Source organism: Cucurbita pepo, chromosome LG02 (genome assembly GCF_002806865.2).
Source record: "Cucurbita pepo subsp. pepo cultivar mu-cu-16 chromosome LG02, ASM280686v2, whole genome shotgun sequence".
Taxonomy (NCBI): domain Eukaryota; kingdom Viridiplantae; phylum Streptophyta; class Magnoliopsida; order Cucurbitales; family Cucurbitaceae; genus Cucurbita; species Cucurbita pepo.
The window spans coordinates 11096374-11119607 of NC_036639.1; the positions used below are offsets into that span (position 1 = coordinate 11096374).

The 23234-nt window shown below is 39.2% G+C and overlaps 7 protein-coding genes and 1 long non-coding RNA gene across 8 annotated transcripts; 3 read left to right on the plus strand and 5 right to left on the minus strand.

Annotated features, from left to right (window-relative positions):
- Positions 1 to 1234: 1234 nt before the first annotated feature.
- LOC111787436 (methyl-CpG-binding domain-containing protein 5-like) lies at positions 1235 to 4156 on the minus strand. Its single transcript, XM_023667394.1, has 3 exons — positions 3591 to 4156; positions 1995 to 2102; positions 1235 to 1901 (listed from the first exon to the last, which is right to left on the minus strand). The coding sequence occupies exons 1-3, from the start codon at positions 4038 to 4040 to the stop codon at positions 1677 to 1679; spliced, it is 783 nt and encodes a 260-aa protein (XP_023523162.1). The 5' UTR covers positions 4041 to 4156; the 3' UTR covers positions 1235 to 1676.
- Positions 4157 to 5090: 934 nt separating this feature from the next.
- Positions 5091 to 7586, plus strand: LOC111787072 (glucan endo-1,3-beta-glucosidase-like). Its single transcript, XM_023667222.1, has 3 exons — positions 5091 to 6253; positions 6740 to 7031; positions 7238 to 7586. Exons 1-3 carry the CDS (start codon positions 5222 to 5224, stop codon positions 7387 to 7389), a joined length of 1476 nt encoding a protein of 491 aa, XP_023522990.1. The 5' UTR covers positions 5091 to 5221; the 3' UTR covers positions 7390 to 7586.
- A 705-nt stretch (positions 7587 to 8291) lies between these two features.
- Positions 8292 to 8741, minus strand: LOC111788464 (RING-H2 finger protein ATL66-like). The gene has a single exon (XM_023668798.1). The coding sequence runs from the start codon at positions 8739 to 8741 to the stop codon at positions 8292 to 8294; it is 450 nt and encodes a 149-aa protein (XP_023524566.1).
- A 1301-nt stretch (positions 8742 to 10042) lies between these two features.
- On the minus strand, positions 10043 to 10474 carry LOC111788465 (RING-H2 finger protein ATL56-like). The gene has a single exon (XM_023668799.1). It carries the CDS (start codon positions 10472 to 10474, stop codon positions 10043 to 10045), a length of 432 nt encoding a protein of 143 aa, XP_023524567.1.
- A 416-nt stretch (positions 10475 to 10890) lies between these two features.
- Positions 10891 to 11526, minus strand: LOC111787464. Its single transcript, XR_002813985.1, has 3 exons — positions 11481 to 11526; positions 11368 to 11397; positions 10891 to 11213 (listed from the first exon to the last, which is right to left on the minus strand). It is a non-coding gene; the product is annotated as an uncharacterized LOC111787464 (long non-coding RNA).
- Positions 11527 to 11782: 256 nt separating this feature from the next.
- On the minus strand, positions 11783 to 16957 carry LOC111787046 (probable GTP-binding protein OBGM, mitochondrial). Its single transcript, XM_023667210.1, has 6 exons — positions 16500 to 16957; positions 14465 to 14673; positions 14270 to 14378; positions 13847 to 13929; positions 13674 to 13736; positions 11783 to 13146 (listed from the first exon to the last, which is right to left on the minus strand). The coding sequence occupies exons 2-6, from the start codon at positions 14597 to 14599 to the stop codon at positions 11983 to 11985; spliced, it is 1554 nt and encodes a 517-aa protein (XP_023522978.1). The 5' UTR covers positions 14600 to 14673; positions 16500 to 16957; the 3' UTR covers positions 11783 to 11982.
- Positions 16958 to 17238: 281 nt separating this feature from the next.
- Positions 17239 to 18900, plus strand: LOC111787179 (fasciclin-like arabinogalactan protein 4). The gene has a single exon (XM_023667283.1). It carries the CDS (start codon positions 17480 to 17482, stop codon positions 18758 to 18760), a length of 1281 nt encoding a protein of 426 aa, XP_023523051.1. The 5' UTR covers positions 17239 to 17479; the 3' UTR covers positions 18761 to 18900.
- Positions 18901 to 21305: 2405 nt separating this feature from the next.
- Positions 21306 to 23199, plus strand: LOC111787423 (clathrin interactor EPSIN 1). Its single transcript, XM_023667379.1, has 4 exons — positions 21306 to 21834; positions 21926 to 22039; positions 22243 to 22404; positions 22537 to 23199. The coding sequence occupies exons 1-4, from the start codon at positions 21701 to 21703 to the stop codon at positions 23048 to 23050; spliced, it is 924 nt and encodes a 307-aa protein (XP_023523147.1). The 5' UTR covers positions 21306 to 21700; the 3' UTR covers positions 23051 to 23199.
- Positions 23200 to 23234: the final 35 nt, after the last annotated feature.

Here is a 23234-nt window from a genome sequence, read left to right on the forward strand (position 1 = left end):
AATTGTTGAGTTAATAGGTAAAACCAATTATTAATATATGTCAACATTTTCTGATAATGCAATATATATAAGAAAAAGGAATTTCGAAGACTTTTTTTTTAAATTTTTTTAATTTTTAAAGTGGAATTTTGAAAGACATTAAAATAGTCAAATGTAGAATATTGAAATGAAAATAAGAGGACCAATTAGGTGATTGAGTGGAGGAGATAATGAGTGTCACAATGGTTTGACTGATACCATCTCTGTTGACACTCAAATCAATTTTTTTTTAAAATAGTTATTTTAAATGTAATAGCTCAAACTCAAATGGTATCAGTCAAACATCAAGCAATACATCGGAGGTTGAGCCCCAAAGGAGTAGACACGATGCGTTGTGCTAGCAAGGACGCTAACCCCAAATGTGGGTAGATTGGGAGGTCCCGTATAGATTGGAGAAGGGAATAAGTGCCAACAAGGACATTGGGTCCTAAAGAAGGTGGATTATGAGATCTCACATTAGTTGAGGAGAACGAAACATTTTTTATAAGGGTGTGGAAACCTCTCCCTAACATACGTGTTTTAAAAACGTTTTAAAAGAATTCAAAACGGATGATATTGTCCACTTTAAGCATAAGCTCTCATGGATTTGGTTTGGGCTTACCCAAAAGGCCTCGTACCAAAGTAGATAGTATTCCTCGCTTATAAACCCACGATCTTCCACTAAATTAACCAATGTGGAACTCACTCTCAATAATCCTCAACAATTCTCCCCTCGAACAAAGTACACTATAAGCCTCCCCTGAGACTTATGGAGCTCTCGAATAGCCTCCCCTGAGACTTATGGAGCTCTCGAATAGCCTCCCCTGAGACTTATGGAGCTCTCGAATAGCCTCCTCTTAATCGAGGCTCGACTCCTTTCTTTGGAGCCCTCAAACAAAGGACACCCTTTGTTTGACACTTATTATTATTATTATTATTTATTTCTTTTAGTTGAAAGGTTAACTTAATTAAGATGTTAATCACAGCTTTTGAGATTAAAGTTAGACAAATTTTATGAAAAAACGTGTAATTTACAAATTAGCAAAGCACATGGCATTTATTTGAAAATCTTGAAAGTACAGAGGCCTGATCTGCAAAACAGACAAAATTCAATTCCTCCTATCCTTATCCTTCCTCTTTGTTTTTATTCCAGATTCTAGTGTTTGACCAAACATTATATTTAAAATTGGTCAAGTTCATTCCATTTCATACACAATATCCCATGCAACATCAATATTATTACCACAAAAATATCAATTCTGAATCAAACACAAGACAAAAAAATACAGACACCATTCAAAATAGAGATACTCATTCAAGCACATTGGATTCAGAATGTGAAATGAGCAGCAGCTCCCACCTACATAATTTGATCCAACACTTCTTCCACGGTCCAAGGCATAAGTCAGTTAGATAGAGAGTCATGATTTTTGTTTTTTTTTTTCTCTTTTTTTTTTTCTCTTTTTTGCAGTAATCTTTACTAACCAAATCTGGATTTCACAACACTTCCCTCAACCTCACCTGCTCCTTCCAAAAAAAAAGACCAAAAGAATTGCAGATGGGAAGCCATTAGAGGGAGGGAGGAAGGGATGATGGTTCTTGCCTGGATGGCTGTTCCCAAAAAAAATGTCCAAAAGGGTTCAACTTCCCTTCAACCTTCAGACTTTCGATCGCCCGAGGAGTTGAAAGGCTGCTACCCATTCACGTTTAGTCGATTCAGGTACTTTCTCGTTGTTAATAAACGGCGTCCAGACCTCCTGAGAAGGGTCTGTGAGAACCCACTCAACCTTTTCAGGCACATTGAAGAAATCGAAGTTTAGAGGAGCAGATTTAGCATTGCTTGAAGATTTCTTGCTCTTTGGTTCTTCGGAGCCATCAGCAGACTGCAGAGTTGCAAATCAGTAAAAGTGAAAAATTGATGAGAAGATCTGAATATCTATTTGGTGCTAAAGAAGGAGTGTTAGCTTTCGACTCACATTGCCGTCTAAAGATTTCTTCCGTTTCCTTAACGTTCCTGTTTCGAGAAAGTAAAGAACTTCAATCTTAGACCGGAAGCGACGACCTGAGTTTGGGTCAAAGTAGTACTGCAAGGGACATGGGGATATTAGATTTTTCTCAACATTCTTTACTGTTTGTTTGTTCAATAAACATTTAAAACGGAATAAAAGGAAAGGGGAACCTCAAGTAATAAATGGGGCCCAAGCATGCTCACAATTAATTCAGCACGACATGACAAATACAAAAGGAAAAAAGAGAAAGGAACTCAATTCATAAGCAAATTTCCATACGAACTCTTTCTCAATAATTAAATGCTAGATGGTACTTGTGACCGTACTTGATTGCTAGCACTTGTTTTGTCTATCAGCAATGTGAATGTGGTTTTAAACAAAGCTACTCATGAATACAAAACTAAGGTAGAACCCATCTCAAACATGACAATTAGTGAAGCATCATATGTCAAGCACAAAGCACAAAGCACCAACCACATATCCTATGAGGTGCACAATTCCAGCAAGAGCATCTGAAATCTACAAATATTGAGTCCAAAGCTATTCACCAACACGCAATGAGAGATCAAATGATCAACATTATTCTACAAATTCGACCCAGACCATTTATGAACTGGTTATCAACACAGCAGTGGAGGTTTGTGTAAAGCTTTTTCCAATGGTCTCCATCCTAACAACCAAACTCTGCTATGCTAATTGAATTCGTATAAGTGCAAAGTTAGCTAGAATACTAAAATCCAAAGAAGCATCTAATCTATACCAAAGTTCGTCGAGTCTTGTTCACTATCCAGAGAAAAGTACCAAGAAAGTTTGTTCTAAGTAACTGCGAGACAGAATTGCTGGGATTGTCAAATAAGCTGATTCAAAAGCAAGGACATGAACATAATTAAATGCCATATCAAATGAAGGACAAAAAAACTCCAACAAATCTACGGAAGACCCCTGACTAAGTGGATGAAATGAATCCCTTTAGTTTACTTGCTCCTATTGAACTTTTTAATCACCAAACAGGTAACTAAAACTGCAATACCCATCAATATAACAGAGTTTAGCTAGTGATCCATTTTTCAGATGATCACCCATCCAGAATGTTACTAAATCCTTTACTACTTGATATAACTCTTTCTTTCCAGAATTGATAGGAGAACAACTGAGAAGGAATGGTACAACCAACCCTTTAAGGCAAAAAACAAAAGATCATTTTCGGTAATCAATGAGCATTTCTTCTGATTGGTTCATGTTCTTATCCGAGGTTTCCAACGCAGTAGGAGTAAACGTAACAGTATCACAAAAAATCATCCATTAATGGTTGAAAATTCTAAACCGATAGTCAAACAGGTAGAGTAGAAAGTAAAAATAATAAGAATAAATGACAGTAAGACCCTGTTCTATCGTCAAACATAAAATTGCAGAGAAAAAGGGCAGTAGCCAGAGCCATAGACTAATACTTGCATGGTCGATTAATTACCAAAACATATTCCTCAAAACCACCAGACAAGAGAATGAACTAAGAAATGGAACATTCGTAAAGGATTGAAGGCATAAGAGAAGGAATCAATTCACCTTATCAACCGTTCCAGCTGTAGCACCGGAGGCGCGAACTCTATCTTCCACCACCCAGCCCGGTGGGAGCCAATTAGGCCTTTCCGATAAGGCGGATTTGGGGGAGGCGTCGGTTCCTCTGGAGGCGGACACCTTCTTAGGTGCCGAAGAATCTCCATTTCCTGGAGTAGGAGAATCGGGAGGAAGCTTCTTAGGGTTGAGAGGGTCAGCAGGCAATGGAGATCGGAGAGTGGCGGAGGTGTCAGGCTTCTTGCGATGAGTCCCGTCAAGATCTCGGGCGTAGTCGGGAGAAGAAGGTAGGGTTCCGCATCGGGCGGTGGAGGAGTCGATGAAGGAGCCAGAGGAGAGGAGAGGGTCGGGAGGGAAGTGGTGGGGAGAAGGTAAGTCGGGTCGGGTGGAACCTTGACGGGGCCAGTCGGGGTCCGGAAACGAAGTTCCAGAAGCAGACATGTGGGTGGGGGGAGGAAGAAGAGAAGGAGAAGGAGAAGACGGAAAGAAGCGTTAAAACACGGGGGAGATTATTTATTGTCTCCCACTTCACACTCATCAAAAAACCATTACTTTTTCTTCTCCTCCCTCTCTCTCNCTTCCCCCCCCCCCCTCTTTCTCTCTCTTCTCTCCAATTTCATTGGCTACTCTTCATTATGGGCCTGGCCCATTCAACCATTCAAAAACTCTTCATTGGGCCTCGGCCCATTTGATTTTTTCCTTTCGTGCCCTCGTAGTTTAATGTTTCTATTCAGCTTCCTGATATCTGGGTCTAATGTTGTTGCTAACATTCGTTCCTCTCTAAAATTGATATGAGGATCTTATAGCATACCGCTTTGAGGTGATATACATTTTCTCCCTGTCCAATTATATACAAATTTCTCGCATTGTCTTATTCGACCTTAGCTTCTAAACTTGATCCTCCTTATAAACCAATTGAAATTAGTCACATGTGTGAGCCATATCACATCATATCCCTATGTGAGCCACGTAATCATAGACTTTAGATCATCTAACATTAAACATATTTGAAATCAATACGGACCCAAAACCTTATAAAATTTAATTTCATTTAACATTCTAATAAGAATGAGAAACAAAAGTAAGATTGAATGTTCGATCTTAATAAAATATACTATTAATCCAAATCTTAAAAAATAAGAAAAAAAATCATAACCGATTACAACAGTATAAAATATATTCCAATATCTTCGCATTATCAGATTATTTGAGTAATTAAATCTAAAGGACGTGGACCTTATAATCTATTTTACATTTAAAAACAAAATTTTACATAAAAATGATTTTATTTTGACGAAATTATTTGAGAAACAAACTATTAAAAAATATTATTTTTAATAAATTTTTTGAAATTTGAAAGTTATATTTTAATAAGATATCATTGATTTTCGTATTTTCTTTTTAAATATTATTTTTTTTAAGGTTATTTATGAATTTTTAAAAGTTTAGACATAAAAGTTATTTTTATTAATTTTGGAGTTAGGCATGGGCCAGTAGTGGGCCCAACAGATTCCCGAGGTGCATTACCTCACTCTCCCCCTCCTTTCTCTCTTTTGCACAAAACGATTCAAAAACCTCCACTCTGTAATTAAACTGCTCCACTTCTCTCCCTCCCTTCGCCAATGGCTAATTCTCTACTTCTCTCTCTCCTTCTTTTCTCTCTCTTCCTCCGCCTCTCCTCCGCCACCTACTCTATCGGTGTCAACTACGGCACCGTCGCCGACAATCTCCCTCCGCCCTCCCAAGTCGCCGCCTTCCTCAAATCCCACACCACCATCGACCGCGTCAAGATCTTTGACGCCAACCCTGATATTCTCCGTGCCTTCGCCGCTACTGGCATCGCTCTCACAGTCTCTGTCGCTAATGGCGACATTCCGTCCCTCGCCAAGCTCCCCGCCGCTCAATCCTGGATTGCCAATAACATTCTCCCGTTTCACCCTAACACTCTCATCAACCACATCGCCGTCGGGAACGAGATCCTCGCCACCTCCGACAAGAATCTCATAGCTCATATGCTCCCCGCGATGAAGGCTTTACATTCCGCTTTAACCCTCGCGAATATCACTGATATCAAGGTTTCGTCTCCTCATTCTTTGGGGATTTTGTCGGCATCGGAGCCGCCGAGTACCGGGCGGTTTCGGAAGGGGTACGATCGAGCCATATTCGCTCCGATCCTCGAGTTTCACCGCAAGTCAAAAACGCCGTTCATGGTAAATCCGTATCCATTCTTTGGATTCAGACCGGCGACGTTGGACTACGCGCTGTTCAAGCCGAACGCCGGATTTTTCGACAACACCACCGGAAAACACTACACCAATATGTTCGATGCGCAAATGGACGCGGTTCACGCAGCGATGAACAAGCTCGGGTACGGGGATGTGGACATCGTCGTGGCGGAGACTGGGTGGCCATCCGCCGGTGACCCGAACCAACCCGGCGTGAGCTTGGAGAACGCCATTTCTTACAACCGGAACCTCGTGAAGCACGTGAACTCCGGTAAGGGGACGCCGATGATGCCCAACAGAACTTTCGAAACCTACGTCTTCTCTCTTTTCAACGAGAATCTCAAACCGTCGGTCTCGGAGCGAAACTACGGCCTGTTCAAGCCCGATCTAACTCCGGTCTACGACGTCGGCATCCTCCGAAACTCACCGGTAAACCGCTTCTTCATCTATTTAAATCCCTTAGCCTCTGCCGGAATTATGCCAAACCCGGTGGGCGCATGTTAGTAAATTAACTTGTTATCCAGGCACGCCAAATTACTGGTCTGCGTACCAGTGGAAGAAGAGTATTACACGGAAGCCCCTCTTCCCATGAGTTCGATAACACGTGTTGCTCCCTAATTGGTCTCTAAGTATCACCGGTAAATTTGTCGTTTTACTAACCAATAAACAACGGACGCGTGGATATACGAGTTTCTGACAGCAAGTCCATAGTGCGGTCCTGCTGTCTAATGAGGCAAAAAGCCACCTGTCCTAATTTTTTTTCTGACGGAAATACCCTCCATTTTTCTTCCTAATTCCATGGCATTAAAGTAAATACGCTTTTGTTCTTTTTCTTTTGCCTTTTTTTAAGTGAATTCCCGCACCACATTTATTCCAGATGATATTGGATTGTGACCGTTGATTTTGATGTAACAGACAACGGGCCCCACAGCACCGGCAGGGCAGGCGCCGCAACCGTCGGATGGTGTGAGGAAGTGGTGCGTGCCGAAAACGGACGCGTCAGATGAAGCGTTGCAGAAGAATATTGACTACGTGTGTAGCAGTGGAGTGGACTGTGGGCCCATACAAGCAGGTGGGGCGTGCTACGACCCGAATACAGTGCGGTCACATGCATCCTACGCCATGGACGCTTACTTTCAGTCCTCTGGTCGCCATGATTTCAACTGCGATTTCAATCACACTGGCGTCCTCACTTCCACCGACCCCAGTAAGATACTTTATTTATTTTATTTAATCATATAGTTTTTAATTGAATTATTTATCATTTCAATTCTTACAATAAAATTAATAGATCTTAGGTTAAATTATATTAATAGATTTATGGTAGTACCTAAGATATTATTTTGAGATCTATTGGATGATAGTGTATAGCTTAGAGACCTGTTATGTAAATATTATTTTGGGATTGTACAGGTTACAAGGCCTGCACTTACCCGTTGGGTGCCGAAAAGTTAACGGAGAAATCGGTGGCCTCTGCGGCGGCGATGAGGCGTAGGATCAGGTTGTTGGGGGCGGTGGCGCGGGCATGTATTGCGGTGGTAGCTGGCGGTGTATTATTAATTTGAAACCAAAAAGTGTAACTTTAGGACCGTTGGGAGTTCATAGGAATTTTAGATGTAGTAATTAATGCTATTTGTTTTATATTTAATTCTGAATGCTTTTGGTCACTTTTTGACGATCTAATTGAGTTGAATTTTTTTGACGAAAATTTAGGTCGGATTGTAGATTCACTTTTTTTCTTTTATTATTATTATTATTAGATCAATCTGATCGATTCTTACATAAGGTTACAATCTGATTACCCTACTTTTAAGATTATTCAAAGATTAAGAATATTTGAACTTTTTACCGGATACTAAAGTGTTATGAACTTATGTTTATGTGCGTTTATTCCTCGTGTTTGTAGGGGTGATTGGTGAAACTGATTATTGTAGTTGATTTAATAACCATATTATTTTAGGAACGGACAGGAACAGAATCTCACAAGAGCACTTAGATAGGTATACGAGTGGTTTCTTAAATGTTAACTTTCATATTTGAATAATACGACTCCACTTCCTCTCTCTATGGTACGCTATATGAAGCAAAAATTCATCTCATATGCAGTTCAAAGGTCGAGCCACACCCCAACCGCATATATTAAATGAGTACAACAAATGTTTACAAATAACTCGGAAAAAATCAATTTAATCTCAAAAATAAATTAAATTTTTTTTATTGTATATTAAATATAAAAAAGAAATATATAATTATTAAAATTTAATAACTAAATATTTTATCATATTGAAATAAAATAATATATAGTTTGATACATTAATGTTAAAATATATTATTGGACTAAATGTTTGATTTGATTTGGAAAAAAAAAATTGAATTTAATCTTGGAAGATTTCATTCTAAAATTACAAAATTTGCAATTACACTCAATTCTAAAATTACAAAATAATCTCCGACGAAGAAACTCCGATCATCTTCTCCAAAAAGAAGATGGATGAACGACGGCACAAACGCAGCTGCGGCAAAGGGGACAATGGCACTCCACCTTGAGCCACCGGTCAATGCAGCGGCAGTGGAATATATGGCCGCACTTATTCATCATTCGACACTTTTGCCCATCTTCAAATCCGTCCAGGCAAATCGCGCATTCGCCGCCGTGACCTCCGTCGGCTTCCCTGTAACAGAAAACCGAGGCCTCAATCCGTACAATCACCGGCGGCAATGCTCCGACTGCCTCATAGCCGGAATCTGATTCGTTGAAGTATCTGGATTTGATGCAATTTAAGACGATGAGGTAGAGTATAATGACGGTACAAACGGCTATCAGAGCTAAATACTCATCCCCCCATGTCAGTCCGGAAGTGTTGACCATCTTGCTAATTGGCGGCGGTGAAGCGGTAGAAGACGGCGGCGATGGCATGATTGTACCTTTTGCAATATTTTTGTTTCAAGTAATTTTAGTTTTATAGATTTACCAATTCATTTTAGGAAATTATCTTTTGAAAAACAAGTTAATTTTTATTATTTTAAATCCTCAACCAAATTCATTTTATATTAATTTAAATTATTTATTGACCAAATTTTATCTGAGAATTTATGTTTTAAAGTCATAATTTTGATTTTGTTCCGAGAGGTAAACAAATCATTTAGTATGGAAACCTATCTTTAGTCGACGCGTTTTAAACTTTTAAAGGAAAAGTCTAGAGAAGACAACCGTAAGGAAAAGCCTAGAAAGAACAATATCGACTAGTGGTAGACTTGAGCCGTTATAAATGATATCAAAGCCAGACATTGAGCGATGTGCTAGTGAGGAGGATGAGACTTGAAGGGGGTGGACACGAGGGAGTGTGCTAGTAAAGACACTGGGTCATGAAGGGGTGGATTGGGAATCCCACATAGTTGGAGAGGGGAACAAAACATTCATCATAAGAGTGAGTGTAGAAACCTCTCCCGAGCACACGCGTTTTAAAACTCTTGGGAGAAACTCGGAATGGAAAGGTGGATTGGGGGCTTTCTTAGAGCGAGTGCGGAAACTTTTTCCTAACAGACACGTTTAAAACTTTGAGGGAAAACTCGAAAGGAAAAGCCAAAAGACAATATCATATTGCACTGAATTTGGACCGTTAAACTTTTAATTACAACATAACATCATAATATTATCCATTATATGAACATATTTTTAATCTTAAACCAAATATGGTTGACATACAGAGTATCATGCTAAAAAATAACCTAAAAAGTCTAAATTAGATAAAGTCTATTAATATTATTCACTCTTTATAATTACAAATGATTTGATATAAATCGTTAACGTACAGATACGTGAGTGATGTATCTTATACAATAAATCTGAGATTAGACTACAAAATATTTAATCTTTCTTTATAAATTCATTAGTTAAAAAAAATTAATATTTCACATGATAATCATTATCGACTCGATCTTAATTCTGAGCGAGTTACAGACTTTGGTTAGTGTAACTTGATAGAAAATATAATATAATGTTTTAAGATGTAATTAATTGGATGAAAAATATATATTTAAAATTGGAATGAGATTTTGAATAAATATTAGTAGATTTATGAGATTTAAATAAATAAATAAAATATATTATTTAATTTTGAAAAAAAAAAATAAAAAAAAAATGCACTAATTTGTTTACATTTGAACTAACGCAAAGATAACAAAATAATCTCCGACGAAGAAACTCCGATCATGTTATCATGGATGAACGACTACGCAAACGCAGCTGCGGCAAAGGGGGCAGTGGCGGTCCACCTTGAGCCACCGGTCAATGCAGCGGCGGTGGAATATATGGCCACACTTATTCATCTTCCGGCACTTTTGGGCATCTTCAAATTCGTCAAGGCAAATCGCACATTCATCGTCGTGACCTCCATCGGCTTCCTTGTAACTGAAAACCGAGGCCTCAATCCGTACAATCTCCGGCTCTCGCACCACCGGCAATGCTCCGGCTGGATCACTGCCGGATTCTAATTCGGATTTGAAGAAATTTAAGAGGATGAGGTAGAGTATAATGAGGAAACAAATGGCTATCACAGCCAAATTGTTATTCGTCCATCTCAGTCCGTAAGTCTCCACGATGGCGCTAATTGGCGGCGGTGAAGCGGCAAAAGACGGCGGCGACGGCATGATTATTTTGAACAAAAATTCGCTCATAATGAATCAATAAATGAATGAATGTTATTTATAATACCTTTTCTAATTCCTTTTCCGAATCCTTAATCTCTTCCTAATCTTTTATCATTTTAGGAAATTAATATTTAAAAAAATAAGTAGATTTTTATTAACCAATACTCGATTTACTGTTTTAACCTTAATTCTATCGATCTCTTTTCATATTGATAAAAGACATGTCAAAGTATATCTAAATCTTTCATTCTTTTCATCTCTCTCGAGGGAGGGAGAGAAAAGGTAACGATTGTGAGATCCCATATCGATTGGAGAGAGGAACAAAATATTCTTTTCATCTAATAGACGCGTTTTTTAGCAGTGGAATTAGGCTGTTAGAACAATATAGAAGAAGAATTCACAGGAAACACAGATATTGATATTAAACAGGATTTGAAATAGTCGAACGTTTGATGAATATGAAACCCTAAACCCACCACACATAAGTAGTACACATTTGTTGAAGCCATAGCAAAACCAAATCCATATGGACTTGTAATTTCCATGGCTCACTTAATTACATTATTCCAAAAGATAAAAAAAAGAAAAAGAAAAAAGGAACAAACTTTGTGGGTAGATTCATCAATTTATTGTATTAAGAACCAGAAGCTTTGTTGTTTGGGGCTTATCCATCCCTCCCATTGCTCACTTGCAGTTGCATGGGTCACATGAACAGCTACTCCCACAGCTGCATCCATCCCTGCATAGTTTATTTGTATACAACATTACAAACCTAGAGATAAAACGTTTCTGTAAACTTTTCGTTCTTAATCGATTCAGAAACCAAATTTGACACCTGATGGTCGTGGTATTAGAATTTAAACAAAATATAAATCAATCAAAACCATTATTACTTGTTGAGGATGAAGGCCTCTGTGATAGACCTGCAAAGATTGGAAAAATGGGTTAATAAATAAAGTGACTTGTAAGTAGAAGGTGGAGAGAAAGAAGATATATAGATAGATACCCAGATTGGCAGTTGCAGCTATCTCCACAGGAGCAACTGTCACCACATTTGCACCCAGAAGCCATTTTGTTTCTCAAAAAGCTAAGATTTTTGGATTGGTTTGTGTGTTGGGGATGATGATTCAGGGCTCCCTCTTTACTACTTATACACATTTTGAATCTCTAAATTAATCAATTGGGTTCCTACATCTAGATTTCATCACCAACCAATTTGTTTTCATTTGGATGATCAAATAAATAATCCACCCTTTTTGTTCTTAATACACATTTAAGTTGAATGAATGTTGATACATCCTAGGAAGATAGCATGAAATAATACGCCTCTACCACATAAATTTCAACATTGGAATCTAAGATGAAGGTTCAAATAAAGATCGTCACCCGCGAAGAACACGAAAAGTTATACTTTTACGACCTCCTACTCAACTAGGCCGCATAAATAGTCTCTAAAGTTGTATCAGCTATATAGCAAAAATGGAATGAAATGGTAGAGTTCAAACATATTAATCAACAATAATTTCATCTATGTTAAGCCTGTAAGATGTTTCACCATTCACAAGGCTCTTAAGACCAGCTTTAAGCTCTGCAACACCCTCTTCCAAAACGGCACACACGGGAAAGATTGGAACTCCTTGCACTCTTGACTTTAATTCCTCGTACACTTGCTCGGTCCCTTCTTCGTCGATCTTGTTAGCCACTACTAAGGATGGACGATCTGATAACCCCTTTTGATGGTGTTCAAGCTCTGCTACTAAATCTCTCAGCTGCTCCCATGGGGGTATCCCTTTTCTACCATCTAAAGCAGCAGCCAAGTCTAGAACGTATGCTAGAACCCTCGTGCGTTCGATGTGACGCAAGAATGAATGTCCAAGTCCACGGTTTTCGTGGGCACCCTTTATAAGTCCGGGAATGTCAGCTACTGTGATTGATAAGTCGTCGTAGTTTAAGTTCCCCAAATTTGGTCTCAGAGTAGTAAATGCATAATGACCAACTACTGGCTTTGCTCGAGAAATGGCTCCTAAAAGAGTACTTTTTCCAGCATTTGGCATCCCGACGAAGCCAACATCGGCAATGCTTTTAAGTTCTAAAACAAGCACGGTCTCAGTCCCGGGTGAACCAATTCGCTCTCTGGACTCGTTGATTTCAGATACATCAGAGTTTATGAACTCGTCCTCTTGCCTCACAGCCATTGAGGCTTTAGGCTTCTTTGAAAATTTGAGAGCATGAACATTACCCAAACCACCTTCCCCTCCACGAGCAACGATTATTTGTTGTCCTACTTCAGTCAATTCTGCAACATTGTATCTCATTTCTTCACTTTCTGTAGTATCATCATCAATTGAACTTTCGAGTTTGTTGGGAGATGCAAGAACTTGGGAAATCCCATTGGTTGATGCAACTTCCGAGGTTTCCCTCCTGAATGACGAACTTTTAGCATTATCGTTACCATTATTACACGATGAGAGAGTATTGATGAAGGTCGATTCAACTTCCTCTCCTCTATTTGAATATTCAAGAGACTTCTGGGAGGAACTACTAGAGAGATCATCAACTAGTGCGCCCGGAATCTGCCAGGGGTCTAAATCTGTTGTCGAATGCTGTTCGACTACACTAGAAACATCACCCTCCACAAGATGAATGACAGTGCCAATGGGTACTTGAACAATCTATCATCAAATATAGTAACTTGGTGGGGTATCATCAAATATAATAGATAGATGAGAAAAACATAGACAATAGGACAAAATTCAGTAGCATGTGTAAACCTACCCTGTTTTTAAAAGCAATAGTATGTAACGGCCCAAGCCCACTGCTAGCAGATATTGTCCTCTTTGGGCTTTCCCTTTCGGGCTTCCCCTCAAGGCTTTAAAACGCGTCTGCTAGGGAAAGGTTTCCACACCCTTATCAAAGGTATTTCGTTCTCCTCCCCAACCAACGTGGTATATCACAACATCAAATTCTTTTTATAAACTATGCCACTCTAATTTGTCCAACATTTCAATTCTTTCTACCCTTTCTCTACTACATTGTGTCAGATCTGCTAACATTTGTTCAATAAAGATGTCACATGATTACCTGATTCATAATTTAGTGCAATTTAAACTTACTTAAATGTATAGATTAAGTGGAAAATTAAGAGACAATAAAAGGCAGCAAAGTCGCACACATACAGATCGGGAAAGGGATAGATGACCTTATCTGCACCCCTGGTTCCAATCATATTTTTTGAAGATCCATGTCCTCCTCTACCTGCATTCTGCAAGAGATGATAGGAATATTGATTGATATTGTAATTCAATAACTCTAAAGGTAGTTTATCATTCATTTCCGAGTTGTTTCTAGCATGAGTATAAGAGTCGAACATACGATATGATGCTTCAAACTGCTGAAGTCCCAGAGAGCAGCGGAACATTCGAGAATGACATTGCCCCCCCTTCCACCATTTCCACCTGCATCAATTAGAAAGGAAGCGACGTGGTAGAGTCAAGCAGCTATCTCATGACAAGGGGAACAGTTCCTAATTATACACGCCAAGGGGACCGTTCGATCTTCCTTACTTGACTATCATTCTAATATGATATTAGCAGAAACATAAAGAAAGAGCAGCATAAAATGTGATGCTTAAAGCTGCTGAATCCAAGACTGCATAATATCTGACTGTTTAATCTTTTCCTCTAAAAAAACATCAACTTTTCATTCATCAACAAATTAGACCATTGAAACTCGAATCATAGTAATAATTAGATGACAAGTGTAAACTAAGAGATTAAATAATTACATAAAGCCTACCATCAGGTTGGCCGTGGCGATCCTGCCTACTACGGCGAGTGCTATGGCATCCATTTCCACCATCACCTCCTTTGGCATACATCATAAACCTGTCTATCATTCTCCTCTCCTGTGGAACCCAATAAATCCAAACATGAGTAGAAGAATTTGCATTGAAAAAAGTAATGAAAAAATGGAAGAGAAGTGAAGAAAAACCTGTAAAGGGGCAAGTTTAGACTTCTTTGAGGGAGTATCTGAGCAATAGGAAATGGCAGAAAAAAGCCATGGAAAACTTGAGGATTCTCTCAAGCCTCTCAAATATAGAACTTGTTTTACGCACAAAAACCTCATCGTTCTCCCTTCTCTCGCGCCTCAAACATCATCCATGCTTTGGAAAGTTGTAAAGTTTACTAGAATAAAGAGATCTACAAAATTTAAATATCAATCAATTGAAGCAAGAACAATTATGATTTCGATAAGGGGAGCGAGGTCAACTCCAATTGAAAAGATTCCATGGAAAGCTTCAGTAAAAAGCAATAATATATAAATAAATAACATAAGATATAAAACCTACTAGTCTTTGTACATTAGCAGGAAAACAAAAGTATACACAGATGGCTAGTTATGACTATTTTGCAACCAGAAAAATGGACAATGACTTTCTGTGAGATCCCACATCGGTTGGGGAGGAGAACGAAACACTCTTTATAAGGGTGTGGAAACCTCTCCCTAGCAGACGCGTCTTAAAAACCTTAAGAGAAAGTCCAAAGAGGACAATATCTACTAGCGGTGGGCTTGGGCCGTTACACTTTTGCCAATCCAGCAGCATCAACAAGAAATGATCCGGAGTTCCCAAGAAGTAATATAACGACGAAAAACATAGAATAGGAATTTGGTAAAACCATATAAGTTTCCCCAAGTGGGCCAGCCATCCAAAGTCATGTACCGACAGAAACGCTCTTGTCAGTCATCCAAACGACATACAACATACATCATAAGATCATACTTCTCACCATGAGGAACCAAGTAATATGCGTGATGCTCACTTATCAAAATTATATCATGCATGATGCTCATATTATACATGCTCAACTTCTATCTCAAGACAATATTGAATCCTTAAAACTCTTTATAGCTCTCTCAAGCCCTTCCCAAGCTCTTATCAATCTTTCCCACATCTTCGAGATGCATCAATCCTTGACTATTTATACTTGGGGCCTCAACACTTTTATGAAACTCGACATTCAGATCCTTGATCATTAATAACCAAAGCCTCGAACTGTGCATTGATCATTGACCATTTATGTCCAAACTCCACAAGACTCATCACACCAATCCTTGACCATTTATACCTCACTATTTATACACATGGTCTCAACACTTCTCTATAGAACTTGACGTTCGACCCTAGACCATTAATACCCAAAGCCTTGAACTGTGCATCAACCCTTGACCATTTATTCCCAAGGCCCCAATACTTACCTTAAGACTCATCACTGACCCTTGACCATTTATTCCCAAGGCCCCAATACTTACCTTAAGACTCATCACTGACCCTTGACCATTTATACTTGTGCATCGACCCTCAATCATTTATACCCAAAGCCTTGACACCAAAAAGCGACATACCTAACCTCCATTTATACTCGAGGCATTGATATTCACTTTAATTTCCTTAAAATAATATCAACCCTTGACCATCTACACCCGAGATCCTTATATTCTCCTAGCTTTCCTGGATTGCAAACTCAAATATACGCAACTTAACAATCAGTCTCTAAACAACCCAGGTATGCACATCTTATACATGCTTGTTAGACCATGCTTCCAGCCTAATAACCACATGAACATGCTTTTAACGCAGGGACCAACATCAGTACATGCTTAATCAACACAAAACAATAACTTAATGTGCTTAACACATCAAAACATACAATCGGGTTCAACATAACATTAAATAAAAACACACATATCAAACAAGTATAACAAAGCATCCAGCATACATAGCATACAAGGTATACAAACTCCACAAGAAGAAACTACTTACAACACATTTTAAATCGCTTCTAAGCTATTCTATCAATTCTTGAAACAAGAAAGACAAAGTTCCAAGGTTACAACTCAGTTCCGAAACCATAATCGAAATTGAAGGACGTTCGTGAGAGATTAAACTTAATTCGAACAGTCCAAACCTAAACATTGAAGGAATCCAAAAAGAGTTTAGAGCGAGCCATTTCCAACTAATCCTTACCGTAAAGCTTGAGTCTTTGCAGGATTGAGTTCGAATGAGTTCAATTTTGTAGATTTGAACCCTAAAAGCTATGGGTGTTCTATCCAGGGGGTCGTTCGGGTTATGGCTCACTATCTCCTAGCTCAAATTTTGTCGCTAGGAGGAGATCACGCAGCTATTCGCCGTGGGTGCTACCGTCGTGAATCACCGGAGATAGAGAAGCGAAGTGTGCCGGTATTTCAGAATGGGGCGCTGCCGCTGACAGATGCACCGCAGGTGATTCGCGTCTCCGTTTGGAGTATCAGTCGCTGGAAGAGGAAACGCGCAGGGTCGTCGTTCCCCGCCGGTCGTGGTCGCAGCAGGCCGGTAGGACGCCGTCTACTAAGATGACTAGTGGGTAGCTTCTCGACGAGTACGGCCGCTAAGGGATTGGCGCGCGGCTGGGTACAAGGGAGGAAAAAGAGTGACAATTTGGTTTTTTAGCCTAAATTAATAAAAATAAATTAGAATTTTGTATTTTTTTAATTAAAAAAAATTATTATTATTTTTTAAAAAATAATGTGATTTAAAATTTTAAAACTTCTATTAATATCTTTTATAAAGATTTCATTGGCTCAAAATCCAATAACTAGTTTATGTTTCAACATTAATGTAATGACCAAAATAGTATTTTTATTAGAAATTTAATCGATTATAAAATTATAAACTAATCGAGTCTTATCTTAAAATATTAATCTTTTCAATTAATCGTATATATAACTATAAGAGTGTAAGAGTGTTGTTAGTAGGTAGGGTAACAGTTGGCGGAAAGCAGAAGCGGGGTATAAGAGGAATATTGAATACGACAACCCACATCCGCATCATCCTTCATCCTCCTCCTCCACACTCTCTCACTCCCCCTTCCGCCCACTTACCTAACCCATAAACTCCGCCCATTAGGATTCCGGCCACCCATTCTCTCTCTATCTCTCTCTCTCCCCCCATTCCTTCACACCAGAGAAATGGGCACTCGCATTTCCCATTTTACCCCTATCCCTTCCCTCTTTTTCCTCCTCCTCCTCCTCTCCTCCTCCTCCCCTTCCCCTGTCCTTGCCCTAGACATCTCCTCCCTCCTCTCCTCCTTCCCCGACCTCTCCGATTTCGCCGCCCTTCTCTCCACCTCCATCCTCTCAGATCTCAACCAGCTCACCTCCCTCACTCTCCTCGCCGTCCCCAATTCCTACCTCGCCGCCTCCTCCGATCTCACTCACCGCATCCCTCAATCCTCCCTTGCCGATGTCCTCCGCTACCATGTCCTCCTCCAATACCTCTCCCCTTCCGACCTCCGTCAGATCTCCCCTTCCGGCAAGCTCGTCACCACTCTCTTTCAAACCACTGGCCGTGCCACTAGCGATTTCGGCTCCGTCAACATCACTCGCGACCCACTCGACGGTCTTGTTTCTGTTCACTCCCCTGTTCCTTTCTCCTCTTCTAATGCTACTGTTTTGACGCTTCTTAAGAATCTTCCTTATAATGTTAGTATCTTTGCTGTTAATGCCCTTCTTGTCCCTTATGGATTTGATCTCATGGCGTCAGAGACTCGCCCGCCTTTGGGCTTGAATATCACTAGGGCTTTGATTGATGGCCATAATTTTAATGTTGCTGCCTCCATGCTTTTGGCTTCTGGTGTTGTTGATGAGTTTGAGGCCGATGAAGGCGGCGCTGGGATTACGCTTTTTGTTCCTACTGACTCCGCGTTTTCCGACCTTCCGCCCACCGTGAAGCTCCAGTCGCTGCCAGCGGATAAGAAGGCCGTTGTCTTGAAATTTCATGTGCTTCATTCTTATTACCCTCTCGGGTCTTTGGAATCGATTGTAAACCCTGTTCAGCCCACTTTAGCGACGGAGGATATGGGCGCCGGTAGCTTCACACTCAACATTTCGCGAGTTAACGGCTCGGTTGGGATCAATACCGGAATTGTTCAAGCATCGGTGACTCAGACGGTGTTCGATCAGAAGCCGGTCGCCATTTTTGGGGTTTCGGAAGTGCTATTGCCGAAGGAGATATTTGGGAACAATCCGATTATGACAATCAAGCCTGCGAATGAAACTATGGTCAGTGCTCAACCACCGGATGCAATGGCAGCTATGTCGCCACAATCTAATGGACCGCCGTTGCATCTTTCATCTCCACCAGGGTATCGTGAGGAAATCCGATCGGTTGCCGCCGGTAACGGCGTACTGAATTTCTTCCTGACTCTATGTTGTTGTTGTTGTTGTATAGCATTGTATTTAATTCAGTAGTACAATATTCGATTGATTTTTCCCCGTGACAGTTGTTTTCATATTACGGGTTTCCTTTTTTTTTCTTTTGGGTCTCTTTTTACACGGTGATTCGAATGAATTGGGCTACAAAAAGCAGCAGCCAATTTTTCTTCCTGTAATTCGTTCCGTCGATTTCCATCTCTGTGTGGTGTAAATTAAAAGAAATCATACTGGTTTTGGAGATCTGCGGTGGTTTCAGTTTTGGATTTGCAGGTGTTTATGAGCAACGAAAATGGTGGATGGAAGGAAGGGGAAGCAACTTGTGGCTCAGAGATGTTGCTTCCTCATGTGTCATCTTCCCCAACAGATCAGGTTTCGTTTGTTTGGTTGCAGCCATTTCTCTGGGCTCTAGCTCTGCACAAGCCAAACTCCNAAAAAAAAAAAAAAAAAAAAAAAAAAAAAAAAAAAAAAAAATCATTAGTTTCATCTTTATTGTTAATTTCATGTACAGACATTAATTAATTAGAAACAAAGTTTGATTGGGATTTAAAAAATGATTTGAGATGGTTATTATATAATACATAGAAATTAAACATAAAATTAAAAATAAAATTGTGTGTAACTTTTGTTAGTGGATTATATTAATGTTTCTTAATAATTAAAAAGTAAAAAATTTATGTTTTTTTGTTCCCACAACTTGTATACCTTTCTTGCTTTAGTCACTAAATTTATGAATATTCTTTGTTTTTAAGATGCATTTTATTTTAATCTAGATAATCATTAAATTTTCATTTTATTATTGATTAAAATTAAATTACAAATTTGAAGTTTTAAAAGTGAATTTTAATTAAATGTTGGGTAGAAATTTAAAATTATTATTAGATACTAGAATAATTTAATAGTATTAAAAAAAAAAGAAAAAAAAAGGATGATGTGGCAGGAAAAGAAAAAGAGTGATATTATGAATATTATTAAATTATAGGAGCTAGGGATTAGGTGGAATGCCAGCTAGAAAGTGGAAGAGGAAGGTTGGCCCACAGGTTTTGGAGTTGCTTGAGTGGAGCTCCAGATCTATGCCCCCACACGTGACCCTAAACTAAAGTGGATGACAGGATGGCATTATCTGGACGACTCTGATTGTTTGTCTCCCTACAAAACCGACGGTCACCATCAACCCAACTTCATAGGCCTTTCTCCCATTCTCTACCCCTTGTGTCTGGGTTTGAATGGTTCCGCCTCAACTAAGTTTGTGATGATTTTAAAATTTTTTATACTATGAATGAAGATTATCGATTCGATCATACAGAGTAGGGTCGAGTAGGGTCGATATTCCCTTTGTCTATGATGCAGCCTACATCCAAATTCCGTATGATTAAGAACTCTATAGTTTATTGTCTTAGTTGATTGTGAAGTAGACATGTAAGTTTTAGTGTACTTCGTCTATTCACTCTTTACGCATTTTGATTAGTTATAAAATTATTATTAAGCACTTATTAATAAACTACTTTACCCCATTGCATTTCAATTAAGGGTGTACATCCAACCTGCTAACTCGAGAGCTCGACCTGAATTATAAGAGTTGAATTGGGTTAAAAGGAATTTTGGGTTTAGGTTAGGTTTGTTTTTTTTGGAACCCGATCTGATTTAGGTTGGGTTCGGGTTCTAAATTTAAATTATTGGGTCAACTTGGCTCAACCCAAAATAGACTCAAGCTGACACAGCAAAAGCCCACACAGCCCAAGCCCATGAGTCATTGTCAGCATCTGCCCCTACCCCTAGTGCGTTTGCACTTTGGAGACTTTGTCTCATAGTCTCACGCAGCGTTCATCTTCGACTTCAAGGGTAACTGGGTAAGTAAAACGACATATTGACTTTCACACTCGCGCAGTCTCACAAAATCATATCACAGTGTTTGTCTTCGTCGTTCATCATTCGACTCTTGTCGGCTCTCTATGTGTGTCATCATTGGACTTAGCAGTTCTCATCTCATTCTCGTCTCGTCTCTGTGTATCATTGGACATCAACGTCGCTTGCCTCTTTATTTCTCCATTGGACTCTCTTCTCAGTTCATATTTCTCCGCTCGATTGTCTATGTGTTTCTCGTCAGACGTCGTTGCCGACTGTCTCTACACTCAGCTCTCTATTCCACTTTCATTGTACTTCTCCTCTCTATGTTTGTTATTGGACTTCTCCACTCTGCATTTCTCATTGGACTTCTCCACTCTGCATTTCTCATTGGACTTCTCCACTCTGCATTTCTCATTGGACTTCTCCACTCGGCACTCCGTTGTTTCACAACTCGAACCCAACCCAAAAATAAAAGGTTAAGTTGGATTACCAATCCAACAAGCCCAAACTTTTGGGTAAACCTATTCCAACCCCAACCATATACACTCCTAACAACTACCGTATCACATAGTATAAACAATTCATAATCATACCTAATGTTTATTCAAACCATATTATTAATACAATTATAACATGTTCTTAAGCATTGAAAAAATATTATTTGAAAAACTTATGCAAAACTTGTGAGAGAAAAATAAAATGGAAATAAAAAGGAGTAGTTTCATAGATAGCAAGAAAAATGGGTCAGAAGCTCCATAGGCGGCGAAGGGAGCTGAGAAGTGAGTGTCAACAATCCATTTATTAAAGCTTCAAACCCGCAACGATCGGCGTCCATCAGTCCTGAAATGAGTTAGCCACTTTGACTTTTACACTCCCAGATTTCCATAAATTCAACTCTCAAACCCAATCCCTGATCAACCCTTTCTTCAACCTCTCCATTTGGTCTTCATTTTCCACCATTCTTTCTTCTTGCTCACATCACCATCTCTCTCTCTCCCCCTTCTAATTTTCAAGCATTTGGTGGGGTTTTGTCGGCATCTTTTGAATGCTTCTTTCTGTCTGTACCTAATGTTTGCTCCAAATCGAGCATCTTTTTCTTAGAACACCAAAGGGTTTTTGGTTTATCATACCATGTCCATCTCGAGCAAATCCGACGGTATGGCCTCTCCCTCTTTCCATGATTTGAAGAAGCAAGCTTCTTTCTTTTTCAAGGAGAAGATCAAGACTGCTAGATTAGCCCTCACAGATGTCACCTCTGCTGAACTGTAACTTTATTCTTCCTGTTCCTGATGTTCTTCATGTTCATGGGCTGCTCTTGATCTTTTTTTTTTTTTTTTTTTTTTTTTTCCATTTTAGATTGACTGAAGAAGCTATCAGTGGAAACCCAGATGCTAGAACTTTGAGTTCAATTTCCAAGGCAGCTTTTGAGGTCGATGACTATTGGAGAATTGTAGCTATTCTCCATAAAAGGTTTTAGCTTTGTTCTTATTTGATCATTGTTTACAGTTTTATGAATTAGATCCTCTGATCATCATGGGAAAAATCCATAATAGTAGTCAGTTCTTTAGGGAGATAGTTTCCAGAGCTTTTACTTTTAAATTCCTCTTAAAATTTAGTTTTGGCTTTGAATGTGCTGATTCATGATTGATAAAGTAAACGAACTTGCAAGGCAGATTGCAGAAATTTGAAAAGAAGAATTGGAGACTTTGCTACAACTCTCTCATCATTCTTGAACATCTCTTGACTCATGGACCAGAGAGTGTAGCAGAGGAGTTTCAGAGTGACAAACATGTTATTTCCCAAATGGGAACTTTCCAATATGTTGATGAAAAGGGGTAATGCCTATCAACCTCTCACTAATGTATATTACTCGACGAATCAATGTCGTTTTCATGTCTTGTTTGTTCGTCGGTCGAACGCTATCTGTTTGTGGTGAAATTATGTATTTGATGTTGATTTGGTTACAGGTTCAATTGGGGCATTTCAGTTAGAAACAAATCAGAGAGGATGTTGAACCTTCTTGAAAAAAGGTCTTTTCTCAAAGAGGAGAGGGACAAGGCTAGGAAGTTGACACGGGGGATTCTTGGATTTGGAAGCTTTTCTTCCAGATCAAAGTCTCAAGGAGTTCTGGAAGATTGTTCTTCATCCATTGCAAGATATGGAAAGTGCAATTCAAACTTCAACAGTTCTGATAATCTTAACCAAGAACATCAGGCTTTGTCAGATCAAAAGACAGCAAACCCACAAGGAAACCAACAAGCTTATGTAGTAGATAGCCATGGGATCGAGAAGCCTGAAACTCGAGAAAGTGTCAAAGAGAACTTGGTTCCAAACAAGGAAGGGTCCAATAGATGGGATAATGGCGTGCTCGAGTCCAACCCGCTTTTGAGTGGTAAGGAGTTTAAAGATGGAGTTTCACCTGATGAGTATCATCCTTTCATTGATGAACCTGAATCGAATGCCTCGTTGCTTTCGAGATAGGGATAGGTTTCGAGTTCCATCACAATCCTATGTCTTATGTACAAATGAACATGATACCTCAGAGAGTAAATTTTCTGAAGAATCTCTGGTAGTGTTTGGTTTTGTCTGCCTTGCAGAGTTTAATAAGAAAGCCAAAAGTTTCTCATTTATTTTGACACTGTAAGAAACTTGCATATTTTATGAT